The sequence below is a fragment of the Vipera ursinii genome (assembly GCF_947247035.1).
Source record: "Vipera ursinii genome assembly, chromosome: 3".
Taxonomy (NCBI): Eukaryota; Metazoa; Chordata; class Lepidosauria; order Squamata; family Viperidae; genus Vipera; species Vipera ursinii.
In genome coordinates, this window is record NC_139516.1 from 172724201 (window position 1) to 172737608 (window position 13408).

The following is a 13408-nucleotide window of genomic DNA, read 5'->3' on the forward strand; positions in this document are numbered from 1 at the left end:
GCTGATTCCTGTTAATTTATCTAAGTGTCATTCAACTCGCATTATAAAAATCTGATGCTGATTATTCATCATAAGAGTAGGTTTAAATAATACTCTACTTTGCTTAATTCTGGCAACAACATTCGTATAGAAAACATGGGCAAAAAGTTGGGGGAAGGGAGAAAACAAACAAGAAATGTACTATCAACAGTCAATAAACATATAAATGAAAAGGGCATAACAAAAATCAAGGAAATCATCAGGGTTTAAATTATAATTTAGTACAGTATCTGTTTCAAATGATGATTCCCTTTATGTAAATATTTGTCTTATTTATGTAAAGGAGAGTATCAGTCCACAGCTGCATTTTTGTTTCCTGTTCAGCTTCTATTGTAAACCAAATTGATACACTATACTAATATGCATGTTGATGTTTTGGGAATGCCATGATGAAGAATACAGAGGAGCAAATGAGATATGGGTTGTATTTTAAGTGCTTGATTGATTTCTTTGATGATCACTGTCCAAGGGTCAATTTTTATATGATTTATATGTTTCTGGCAATTGAGATTTCAAATTCAAAGAGGTACACAGTCAAGCTGTATTGAATCTTCACATATCTGCTGTATTCCTACACCAAACCTGGGTAATTTCCAGGGTCAAAACGGGGCTGAAAATATAGATGTTAGAGAACAGTACATGGATATCTAGTATCTTTGATTTGCATACCTCTTTCCACCTTAATTGTTGCTCCATTTTATTTGACTTAGGATTGGTCAACTCTCTGTTTGAAGATTATTATTCTGTTATATACTGGTAGGATGGCTTTATATTTATTAAATATAATAAATATTAGATGTAGATGGGTTTTGGCTTCTATATGGTGAATATCAACAAAACAGAAAGCAGTAAGAACAGATAAATGTGCCCATAAATGTCTTCCTAAAGACTGGTCAGGAGCTTTTTTAGACATAGCTTTTAAGAACAAAATTAACCAGAGATTTAACATGCTGCAAAACAGGACACCACTCTAAAGCATTATCTGTCTCTACAAGAATGCTATAGCATTCTACACAGGGCTCATAAACATTCTTAGAAAATAAAATAGAGGATGACTGCTTTGTTTGGAAACATATTTATCTTTAAAAAAAAACAAATGTAGAGAGTGTCTTAGCATGACTAAATCAGAGAAGAAGCATTCCCATTTATGTGTATTTGTGTGTTTGTGCAGATGAACAAATTGTCATGTAGCAGCCATTTTAAAGAAACTCACAACATGCTCTCTAAACTTTAGACATGGCCTCCTGCTTAAAAATATTGAGGAATGCATATCTGCCTTCCTAAAATAGGTAAAGAACTTACTGACATGGTTTTTCAGATGCTAAACTACAACCCTTTCAGCCATCAGCAATATTTTAAAAGTACAGATAGCTGGGGGCCGGATCCAGCCCGGGAAGTGCTTTCATGTGGCCATCCTGGAAACAGTGAGGGAACGGCCCCCGCTGCCTTGGCCCTGGCCCAGAGACCCTCCTTCTGCCAGAGACCCCCAGATCTGTCCCACTCCTGCCCAGGCCCCCATAGGCACCCTTGATGTGAACGATGTAGAGCTGGCCATGCCCACCCAGTAGGCCATACGAACTCTAGCCACGCCCACCCTGGCCATACCCACCCGGCCCCCCGAGGGCAACCACAATGCTGATGTGGCCCTCAATGAAATTGAATTTGACACCCCTGGTGTAGAGAGTTGAATGTTTTCTCTTCATTCTCATAAAAATCTGGCAGCCAAAATCTGAATTTTCTAGGAATACCACCATACTATCAGAAATGAACATGACATAACAGTTAATGGCACATCATTCTAAATACCTCTTTCTGCCAGCATCATATAGGCAGAAATAACCTTGATCAGTCCTTAAGACAGTAACCAACTTCTAGCTGAATTGCATTTGTTGATATTTAGAGATGCAGGAATATCTGCCATTAAGTCAAATTATGCATTAGAAAATAAACTGTCCAAAACTACACCCCTGGGTATTGTCAAGTAAAATAAAACAAAATACCTCTTTCTCTTCCTCTTTTTTGCCTTGGCTCTTGCTATAATTGATTGGTGTATCCCAACCTTCTTTTTCATTCAAAGCTTGGTAGAAAGTGGCATTAACCAGAATGCTGCCTGATTTGAGGGGGGAGGAGGAAGGAGTGGGGACACTTGCACTGAAGGAACTTAGAGAACCAATATTTTCTTGACTTCGGTTCTTTTTCATGCTCAGATCCAAAGTGCCATTTTCATCTACTTCTATTTCAGTTCCCTGAAACATAAGAGAGAAACGTTTAAAGAGCTGTTTGCAGAGGTACCCTAAGACATGTGGAGCTTTTAAGGGATAAGTGAAAATGCCTCTTATTATTTAAATATGTCTAAATCTAAAACCAGCTTTACAGTTTACACCCATTAATATTTAATTCTTAGGCAGACTTAAGTGATACTTCAATAATGCTCTTTCTGCGTTTGAATACTTCTATATTACAAGCAGAATTGGAGAAGGGGCTTCCTAAATGTAAACTGTATATACTAAATCAGAGGATATGTTTAAAATTTAAATCTTGCTCCTTTTATTTGCAAATAATTATGATCCCTTTCGGATCAAAGCATAAATTCATTGCTTATCAATCTTATTTTTTTTATTCCTTCCTTCCCCCACATACTACAGATAGTACATTTGCATTAGAGGAGGGTAAAGAAATGCAAAAACATTTGTCCTTTACATAGGAGCTACAATCTCACTTGATCTAAAGTGCACTCTGAATTATAAGATCATGTTAAAGGATTATCGTAATAAATGTGGTGGTACTCCTCTTTTAAATATAATATCTCATTGGACATTATGAAGAACAAAATCAGATATAAATTATTCTTGTTGCTCTGTAGCTTGCCTTATGGCCAAATTATGTGTATTTTTCCATACGATACCTTATGCATGTTTGCTATCTACAAAAGTATCGTAACTGAACTATTGAAAAATTTTGACCTACAAAGATTCAAATAGGATTTTTAACCTGATGCTTTCCTAGATGTGTGAGCTAAATGCCACAATTTCCTTTAGGCCCTATTGACCAAGAAGTTGGGGGAGTTAAAATATAATACATCTCCAGGTTTGAGACAACACTATATGCTAAACCAGCTAGAATTGCTGTCCCTTGCATTTATCTCAGCATCCTTTGGTACAGAGGAAGAATAGAGAATTTCAGTTTACTCTCTAATTCAGGGGTACTCAACCTATAGCAAATGAACTCTATCATTCCTGCATCTTTTTTGTCAGCAAGGTAGCCTCAGGAACTATATTACCCAAATTTAGGAGCAATGCAATTGCCACCATATTTTTAAATAGATTTTTGGCACTAAGCACTAAACTAGGTTTTAATAAATTAATACAAAAAGAAAACAATCAACATCTGGGGAACAACTATTAATTCTATGACAAAACAAAATCAATGCAATACAAATTAAAGTACAAATTGTAAAGTTGTAGAGTTGAGAAAGGAGATTCCAGGAGAGAGATAACTTTTGTTTAAAGATGGATGAATGAGAAATGGAACAGTGCTTTTGCTTTATATATTCCCTTTATAAAACATTGCAAAACGGAAAATGGTTAGGTTACTATGGTATTCAGAAATTGTTAAATCCAATCAGAGGGCTGGATTATTATACTCACATTCTGGATCCAAAACTTATTCAGAAAAAAACAAAATTCAACCCTCCCATAATCTAGTATCAGGAACACAAAGTATGTACCACAACAGCCATATTTTCAGGAAAGTTTATAAGAAAGTTGTAAGATTCCACTTTTATAAGAATCTTTGCAAAGGTTTTTGAGCTACAATGCCTTATGTTGTTATGCTTTAAGAAAATTTGGTAGCATTTAAATTCTAAATCATAATATCACGACATTTATAGTAAAATGGGATTTCAGGGAAGAGTATTCCTAGCAAATTTTACACTGGTAGGTTGAAGGTGTTTGGGGACAAGTTTAAGGTGCTTAACTTAAAGGGAAGGGATAATGGAAAGAAATGATGATGTCCTTCACAAATATGTTATGTTGAGAGTAGAAAAATTCTCTCAATAATCTTTTCAATAAAATATAAAATAGACATCCAAAGCAGCTCATGAAATATCACCATGCAACGGGAAATAACAAGGAAAGCAAATGACAAAATAAACATCTCCTTCCAAGATGTTTGCAACCCTCCAAAGAGGCTGTATTGGTGGTCTGATCTCAAGAGGAAGCCTTGTCATTCAGTGTAATTTTTGTTCTCCCTCCCAGCACAACCTGGTTGTAAATATGGAGCAACAAATTGGCCAAATGCACTATGGGAATGCTTTAATTGGGACCAAGCAGGCTAGAGGGATACATTCTATCTCATGTACTTCACAATTTATCCCAAATTATCTCAATAAACCTTGACATTCAAGTCTTGACAGAATCCAATGCTAAACTCTTTTACTGAGTTATCCTGAATTTCATCTAGGTAGTAGGAAAGTATAGGAAGTGAGGAAAAAAAATACAGGGCATATACTGGTCCAGTATCTGTTTTTTTCCTTCATATAAATGAAGCTTCAATGGTTAGATAACCCAGACTTTGATATCTGAATATAGATCTTTTTTAACACTCATATTTTGTTGTGGTTTTTTTAATCTAGCTGAAACGTTAATATATATTGCAAATCCATGTATGATATGCCATACTTTAAATAAATAAATATGTGAAACTACTTCTCAGGTATGATTAGTTGGCTGCTTGGTGGTTATCTTCCTTAACCTATGAACCACATGTTGCCAAATCAGATCAGCTACTGCTTTAGTGACTAGAATATTATTGAATTATTCTTATAAAAAGTTTTATTATAAATCCTGACTGATAAATGTATCTGCTGTATGATTAGTTGCTCCACCATAAATGCTTGGACACGAATTCAGTATGTTGGTTACTAAGACAAAGACAAAGACAACCAAATAGAATAAATCCTGAAAAAAGTTATAAAAGAATAAACTATTTTGATATAGCTGCTTTTAGAGTATGTTGCTCATATAATGTTAGAAAATTATCCAGAAAATGTAAAGTTTTCATGATACTTGCATAAGGTTTTTGAAATATCAGTTTTCTTGCTTTCCTTGGAAAAAGCTGAAAACAATTGGGCCAATTACTTCTCTGTGTACAAACGAGAAACTCTTCTACGACAATGGTCACATTTTAATCCCTCATTTTAAGAGAGATATACTTCATTATATTTATGGGAAGTAAATATACTTATAATATGTTCATGGTAAGATGCTTTCACTATATCTTTCAGTCCCTTTTTAGTAAATAATTTAATCTCCTGTGATAGTTTTAAACCCTGAATTTGCCAGTACAGCTTATCCCGGATAATAACTTAGTAACCACATCTTATGCCATCTGTATAAAATCAAATACAGTTTTATATCAGCATTAATAACTCTTACTTACAAAAATCCAAGATATTAACTGTATCACTGCCAGCTGAACTTTCCAGGCTGCATTACCATAATTACCCTTGTGTTTTTTTGGCTTCATAGTTGATATATAAGTGCAGCCATGAAAGAGAGCTACAAAGTAATCAAGTTTAATAAAATACTAAATATTGTAGTTGCAAACATTTTTCATAATAAAAAATCTTGGGTTAAGTCTGCCTGACCAACATTCACATAAAATGCCAGACCTCTGTGACAGATGGCTTAGGAGAAGATGCCATGTGATAGGGCTGCAGTAGTTTTATAGTGGGGAAAAAAATCCATAAATAGTGCAGATTTTCTGTCACTAAATAAAATACCAGCTATAGGGAAGGCAGAGACAACAGCAAATAAATTCCATAAAACAGTCAAAGTCTTCTCAAATTAAAACACAAATCCAAATATGTTAGGAAACACATCTGACGATTGGGAACCAAGCCGTATTTAATTGAACCAAAAAGGCCTGGTTGGAAGACAATTCATATCCAGAGATGTGAACATTCTTGATTTTTTTCTTTGTTTTTAACATTTATCATTTTATTGTTTGTGTTTTTATCATTATTGTTGAGCTGTGTGCCAGAAGATGAGTTGCTTTATAAATCTTTTCAAGTAAATAAAATTAATACAGCAGCTAGGGTTCTGATGTGTAAACATTGGTGAACACAAATTTAATTATGATCAGAAAGTTGTGCATTTGCAAAAAAAAAAGGACAGTTGGAATATAAGTGAGCTCATAGTTGAACAGAGTGATCAAATGGAAAAATGGGTCTTGGGTTTGTAGAAAAATGGATCCCATTTTACCTCTTGACTATTTATAATGTGATACTTTTCATCTAACATTTTCTACAGTCATACCAAATGCCAAAGGAATACTACTATGGAATTCATCTTTCTGCTTCACGAATTAATCTTTTGATCATATTGTCAAAACATTTTAAACGTAAATTACTAGAAGAGGATGGACACTTATTCAAAGAATAAGAAAGTCTGGTTTTATAGTACTTTTTATTTTCATCTTGCCAAAATATGCAAGATGTGCTTAAATAGCTCTGGAAGATACTTTGGAAACAAAATCCACATGGGACAACTCTTTGATTTCTCCCCAATCAATAAATTGGTTGCATAGAAAACCAACATCTCAGGGAAATGGCTAGGCAAAGACATTTCTCTGTCATGCTAGGATTTGATAGGCAGAATGGTTGACAGAACAGGTGACTGTTCTAGGTATTGGCTGCATTCACACAACATACTTCACCTTGTTTAACATATTACTTTATCATATAAATCATTGATAAGAGATGGTATTAAGAAACAAACATGGAAATTGATCCAGGACGAATCACTGTTATCTTTTGGTATGATTTGGGATTGATAAAATGTCACAGTAATTTTTTAATGTGTTGATTACAATAAGTTTGTTAACAGAAGGTTTTGAAACCTTAATCTTGCCTTTTTTATTACTATTCTTCTTGTTAATTATTATGTCATTAATATAGTATATAGATGACAGGTTAATAACTTGCAAATAAATTTATTAGTTTAAAGATTTGTTTTTTTTTTCAAGGGATGGGAAACTAATATTGTTGTAACATATTAGTCAGTATTCAACTAGGGGGGATAATATATGCACATGTGTTAGTGTTTTTCCTTTTTTTAATGCACTTTTTAAATGTCTGTTTTGTATTTTTTTTCTTAGTTTTTTTAAAAAATTTAAGTTTTGTATTTGTATTTTGTATTTTAACTTTTTTTGGAATAAAATAATAATAGAATTGAAAAAAAATACTATAATATATATCAAACTTGGCAATTTTAAAATTTGTGGATTCCCCAACCAGCGTTCTGGGTCATAAACAAAGAAACAACCAAAAACATCTGCCCAAGATTAACACTAACTAAGCTACTTAGTAAATTGTGCAAATGTGTCAGCTAGCTTTACCTGTTCTGGTTAAGAATGTTACCTGACTGTTATTCTGAAGTCATATAGTCGTAAAACAACCAAACCCCAACATGTTCAGAATAAGGAAGATTAACTGCGGCAGTGGTTACCAAGTTTAAGACACATCAGTTATTACTGGTTTACAATCCCCATCATCCTTCAATATTAGACATGGTATGATGGGAATTATAGAGAATAATATCTGGGGATCCCAATACTAATGCAGCTGATAATCTAAAAGATCATGAATATTCTTAAATCTAGTCAATCCTATAATCTCAGTGTGAAACACAAATCTCATGGCACACATAAGAATTATGCTAAATTAAGTCAAGGACTTGCCTAGTCTGGTATCCTATTTCCACAGTAAGCTTCTAATGTTTCAACACAATTTACAAGAAGAATCAAGCAGAACCAATTTCTTGCTTCTGTACTATCAGCAATTGCATTTCATCAGCAATATTTTTGTTTCCCTCCATCAGAAATAAAGTACCAGAGGTATAATGCAATGAATATGGAGATTCTTCTTGGGTCATAATAATTTCCAGTCATTGGGTTACATGCTGTCTATCTCTTTTAAAACAATATATGCCAATGGTCCTATCACATTTCAGACTATTATTGCAGGAAACTACTTTTTTCCAGTACAAACTCCTACAAAAATGTGTCTTGTAACACCACATTTAAAATATGTCTAATCCAAGAATTCATTATTCTATTTGTGTGTCATGTTTCACATTATAAGGACTAAAAAAGCGTTCTGGTGACAGTACTATGTAGTGTGATTTTCTTACTCAAAACGAGTATATGATCTGCTGTTTCTTCTGTTTCTTTGTTCAATCTGCACTTTGAATCATTTGATGATTTTTTTTCAGTTCTGGCCTTGATTGCATTAGTTCAAATAGCTTGCTCTTGAGCAGTCAAAATTAAGCATTCAGTTGCTTTTTTAATGTTCCGGTTGTAAGCCATTGCCAGGTTTTATCTTTATCCATTTTCCCTTTCATCTTTTCTAGAAATTTACCATGTAATGTTTCTCCTTGCTGGTATTTCATTCTTGTTTTTTATTACATTATTTCAATGTTCATGCTTTATTTCTTGTACATTTAAGTAAGTTCCAATTTTTAACTTGCATTAGTGCTTGTTCTTGGCCATCTTTTATATAATCATCCAATGCAGGCTTTTCTTCTTTGACAGTTTGTTTGACTTGAAATAAGCCTCTGCCTTCATTTCTGCAGGATGGGTATAATTTATTAGTACCATTACAGGAATATTATACATAGTGAATAATCATCAATTTCTTGTTTTTCAGTCCATACTGTCCAAATGAGCTTCTGGGCAGTTAATAATTCCAGCAATGTATCATATCACAAGTATGGCTCAGGAATTCCTGGTTTTGATGGTGTTTCCACTGTTTCGACTGTTCAGTTTTGTCTTTAACCATTTCCTCACTTTTTTGATGTATTCTTTATTAATCACATTTTAACTTGTCCATGTTTTGATGTTATCCAGCTGTAAAATGCCCAGATACTTGTAAGCTTCATCCTGGTGGTTTGGTCATTCAGTATTTAAATTCCATTATTCATCATTTCACTCGGATTTATCGCTACTTTAGCACATTTCTCTAGGCCAAATTCCACTGCTATATCTGTGCTAAACATACTTACAATATTTATCAATGACTAAATTTTGATTTCTGATTTTCTGTAAAGCTTCAGATCATTCATATAAAGTAAATGCAAATAAACAAATATATAAAGCACTTTGGTCCAGTGGTTAAGAAACCAGGCTAGAAACCAGGAGACTGTGAGTTCTACCCCACCTTAGCCATGAAAGTCAGCTGGATGACCTTGGACCAGGCACTCTCTCTCAGTGCAACTCACTTCACAAGGCTGGTATTGTGGGACAAGTAGAAGGAGGAAGTTATGTTGGATATGTTTGTTGCCTTGAGTTATTTGCAAAAATAATGAAAATCAGGATACAAATTAAAAAATACTGTAAACAAAATGTGAGATTTTATTAGTATTTTTTTGCTGTTTGATAGCCAAGATCTGTTTATTTCAAAATCACTGAAATCAGAATCATAACAATGACAAAAATAAATGTAATAATAAGTCACCCTGGAAGATAGATAGATAGATAGATATCTTAGCAATCTAAAAAAAATACACAAATATGAGCTGTCACTGTTGTCACTACTGCCTGTCGATGGCCTTCAGGTTAGGCTGAAACAGGAAATAAAGATTTGTCCCATGTTTAGGGCCTAGCAAGGTAATCTAAATAGTTAACAAGCATATATATATATATATATATATATATATATATATATATATATATATATATATATATATATATATATATATGACTGATGAGAACAAAATAAGTTCAAAATGGCCATATCAGCCTCCCTAATTCTTTATTAGCAATTTGAATAATTTACACAAATAATGAACTGTCGTAAGTTGTGACTATAGCCTGCGGATAGCCTTGGGCTAGGCTGAAACAGGAAAGAAGATTTAACCAGCAAGGTATTCAAAAGACTTGACAAATACTTAACACATATATCTCCCTTGCTTCCTAGCTAGTAAAGAGAGAAAGAGCCTGTGGCCTAGGGGTTAAAACAACTGCCTAATATATAATTAGCCCAGGTTCGAATCTCAGATAAAGGGTATGACTGACTGACGAGAACAAAATAAGTTTGAAATGGCCATATCAGCCTCCCTAGTTCTTTATTAGCAATTTGTTGAGAGCGTGGTGGCGCACCAACTCCCTCAGATCCTGGATGAAGCGGTTTATCTAGACCCGTACCAATCGGGCTTCAGGCCGGGGTACAGCACGGAGACGGCATTGGTCGCTCTGATAAATGATCTCTGGAGAGCCCGGGACAGGGGCCATTCCTCTGTCCTAGTCTTATTAGACCTCTCGGCGGCTTTCGATACCATCGACCATGGTATCTTGCTGCGACGCCTCAGGGGACTGGGAGTGGGAGGCACGGTTCTGCGCTGGTTCTCCTCCTTTCTCCAGGGTCGCTCGCAGTCGGTGTTGGCAGGAGGACAGAGGTCGACCCCGAGGCCTCTCGCTTGCGGAGTACCTCAGGGGTCGGTCCTCTCGCCTCTCCTGTTCAACATCTACATGAAACCGCTGGGCGAGATCATTCGCAGCTTTGGAGTAGGGTACCATCAGTATGCTGATGACACCCAGCTTTTCATCTCAACTCCAAACAACATCAGTGATGCCCTCGACGTGATGTCCCGCTGCCTGAAAGCGGTCCGGGAATGGATGGGGAGGAACAGGCTTCAACTGAACCCGGACAAGACTGAATGGCTGTACGTACCGGCTAGCCAGGATACTCAGAACATCCCATCCCTTAACATCGGGGACGAGTTACTACCCCCTGTTGATAGGGCCCGCAACCTGGGTGTCCTCCTTGACTCGCAGCTCTCCCTGGAAGATCACATAGGAGCTGTGACCAAGGGGGCCTTCTCCCGGGTTCGACTAGTTCGCCAATTACGGCCTTATCTGGACCTGGATGCCTTACGTACAGTCACCCATGCTCTTGTGACCTCTCACCTAGACTACTGTAACGCTCTCTACTTGGGGCTGCCCTTGAGATCCACTCGGAAGCTTCAACTGGTGCAAAGTGCAGCGGCGCGGACACTCTTGGGAGCCTCCCGATACTCCCATATCACACCTCTCCTCCGTGCGCTGCACTGGCTTCCAGTTGCCTTCCGTGTGAAGTTCAAGGTGCTGACAATGACATACAAAGCCCTACATGGCATGGGTCCGGACTACCTGCGGGAGCACCTTCTGCCAATGTCAGCGCCCCACCGCCCTGTGCGCTCCCACAGAGAGGGCCTCCTCAGGGTGCCACCGCTCAAGGAATGTCGGCTGGTGGCCCCCAGGGGGAGGGCATTCTCAGTGGGTGCGCCAGCCCTCTGGAACAGCTTGCCAACCGAAATCCGGATGGCCCCCGACCTCCGCACCTTCCGGCGAGAATTAAAAACTTACCTGTTCCAGCAGTCCGGCCTGGCCTGATAGCTCTTATTGGGGTCCCAGTTTGTATTTTACTATTGTTTGTTTTTCATTACGGTTCATTCTGTATGCCTATCTTATTCTGTACACCGCCCTGAGTCCCTCGGGAGAAGGGCGGTTTATAAAAACAAATAAATATATATATATATATATATATATATATATATATATATATATATATATATATATATATATGTATATATATAGTAAATAGTTATTCAAGTGCATAATTTTATAAACAAAAACAGTCAGTTTGGTATAGTGGTTAAAGAAACCAGGCTAGAAAGCAGAAGACTGTGAGTTCTAGTTCTGCCTTAGGCTAGTTAGATGACCTTGATCAGTCACTCTCTATCAGCCCTAGGAAGGAGGCAATTGCTTTTAGAATATTGCCAAGAAAATTGAAGGGACCAGTCCTCGAAGTTGCTAGGAGTCAATAATAAGTCAAATATGCTTTCTCTCTCTCTCTGTCTCTGTCTCTCTCTCTCATACAAAATTATATGAAAGAAAAACAAATTTAAAAACCTTTAAAAATATAAAGTAGCTTAACCACTAAATCATGATGGCTTTCAAATTAATGCACACATTCTGTATGCCACCATCTCTCTCCTGAGATAGGTATAGGCATTAATGAAAAGAATTTGGATTCAATTCTTTGCATTTACTCTTCAAAAGTTCAGAATATTTTATGAATTTGTTTGCCACCAACTGATGAATGGGAATGTTGGCTTTATTTGTCTGGATAGAAATCTGCTTCCAAAATTGTTATTTAAACTATTTAAAATGTAAGAAATAAGTATTGCAAAGGATCGGAACCTATAGAACAGATACCACCCCAAAGAAGTCCTGCCATTGGATGGAATAAAATATGAGGAAAATAAATTAAAAATAGGAGAGAAATTTAACCAAGTAAATTTACTCAAAATTCATTTAGTGGACCTGTAAATGCCTAACAGCTCATGCTATTCCATTTAATTAAAAATCTGTGGATTAAAAAAAATCAATAAGCACTAGTTTTCAAATATATTAAAATAAATTATTATGCTTAGCATTTATACTGTGGTGTAATAGCTTTAAATGTATCAACTGCAATGGTATTCCTGACTTAAATATATCCTTAATACCACAATCCAGATTCCTGGATTCTGTTTTGTTATCTATTCACCAGTTTCAGCACCAGGAATAATTGAGAGACATCAGATATGCTTGTCTGCTAAATATTTCATGCTGTTTATTTTCCTGTTGTGTTTTCTTTCAAGATAGAGTACACATATGCCACTCTGTCTAAACCTGGTGGGGGGAACACCCAAACATTAAATAGATTTCTTGGCAAAACACCTTAAAAAGATAAAGATAGAATATACTGCATGTGTTCATTCTTTGAATGGCAATTACATAAGGTATGAGATCAAATCAGAGAAAACTGTAGGAAGAAGTGATATCACAACAGGCATATTTCACAAGAATTTAAGTAGAAGAAAAGTTAAGAGTGTCACCATTTTCTAAATCATTTTCAAAACACCCTCTAATACAAACTAAATAATCAGTTTCCTTAAATCTGGATAAATACAGGTGATTCAAGCTCATATTCTACTGTGGTGCCTAGAATATAAAATTTTTATATTGAATCATTTGCAGTTATTTAAATGTATTGGGACCATTAAAATCAATGCTAGAAAAATTCCCTATCTTCTGCACTTAGTGCAGAACAATCTGGTTTAATTTATTTTGTTATTCAAACTGATCCAGAGAATTCTTTGCAGGAATTCATAACTATGCTTTTAAATATGTCGCATTTCATTGATGTTACTACTGTGTGTTGATTTTTTCCTTGCTTTTATTTCATAGCGAAAACTAAGTTATGGAGATCTGTGTTTTTAAATAAATATGCAATTTGATTATAGATCACTTCTATTCTTTCTTAACATGGAAATACAAAAAAAAA

At 35.7% G+C, this 13408-nt stretch overlaps 1 protein-coding gene across 1 annotated transcript in view; it reads right to left on the reverse strand.

Annotated features, from left to right (window-relative positions):
• ST18 (ST18 C2H2C-type zinc finger transcription factor) overlaps positions 1–13408 on the reverse strand; it is a gene marked incomplete at its 3' end in the record, with an annotated part of 106318 nt that overhangs the window by 24113 nt on the left and 68797 nt on the right. Inside the window, exon 11 of the mRNA XM_083359992.1 lies at positions 2040–2285. Coding sequence (XP_083216118.1) covers positions 2040–2285 — 246 coding nt within the window. The remainder of the gene's footprint in view (positions 1–2039; positions 2286–13408) is intronic.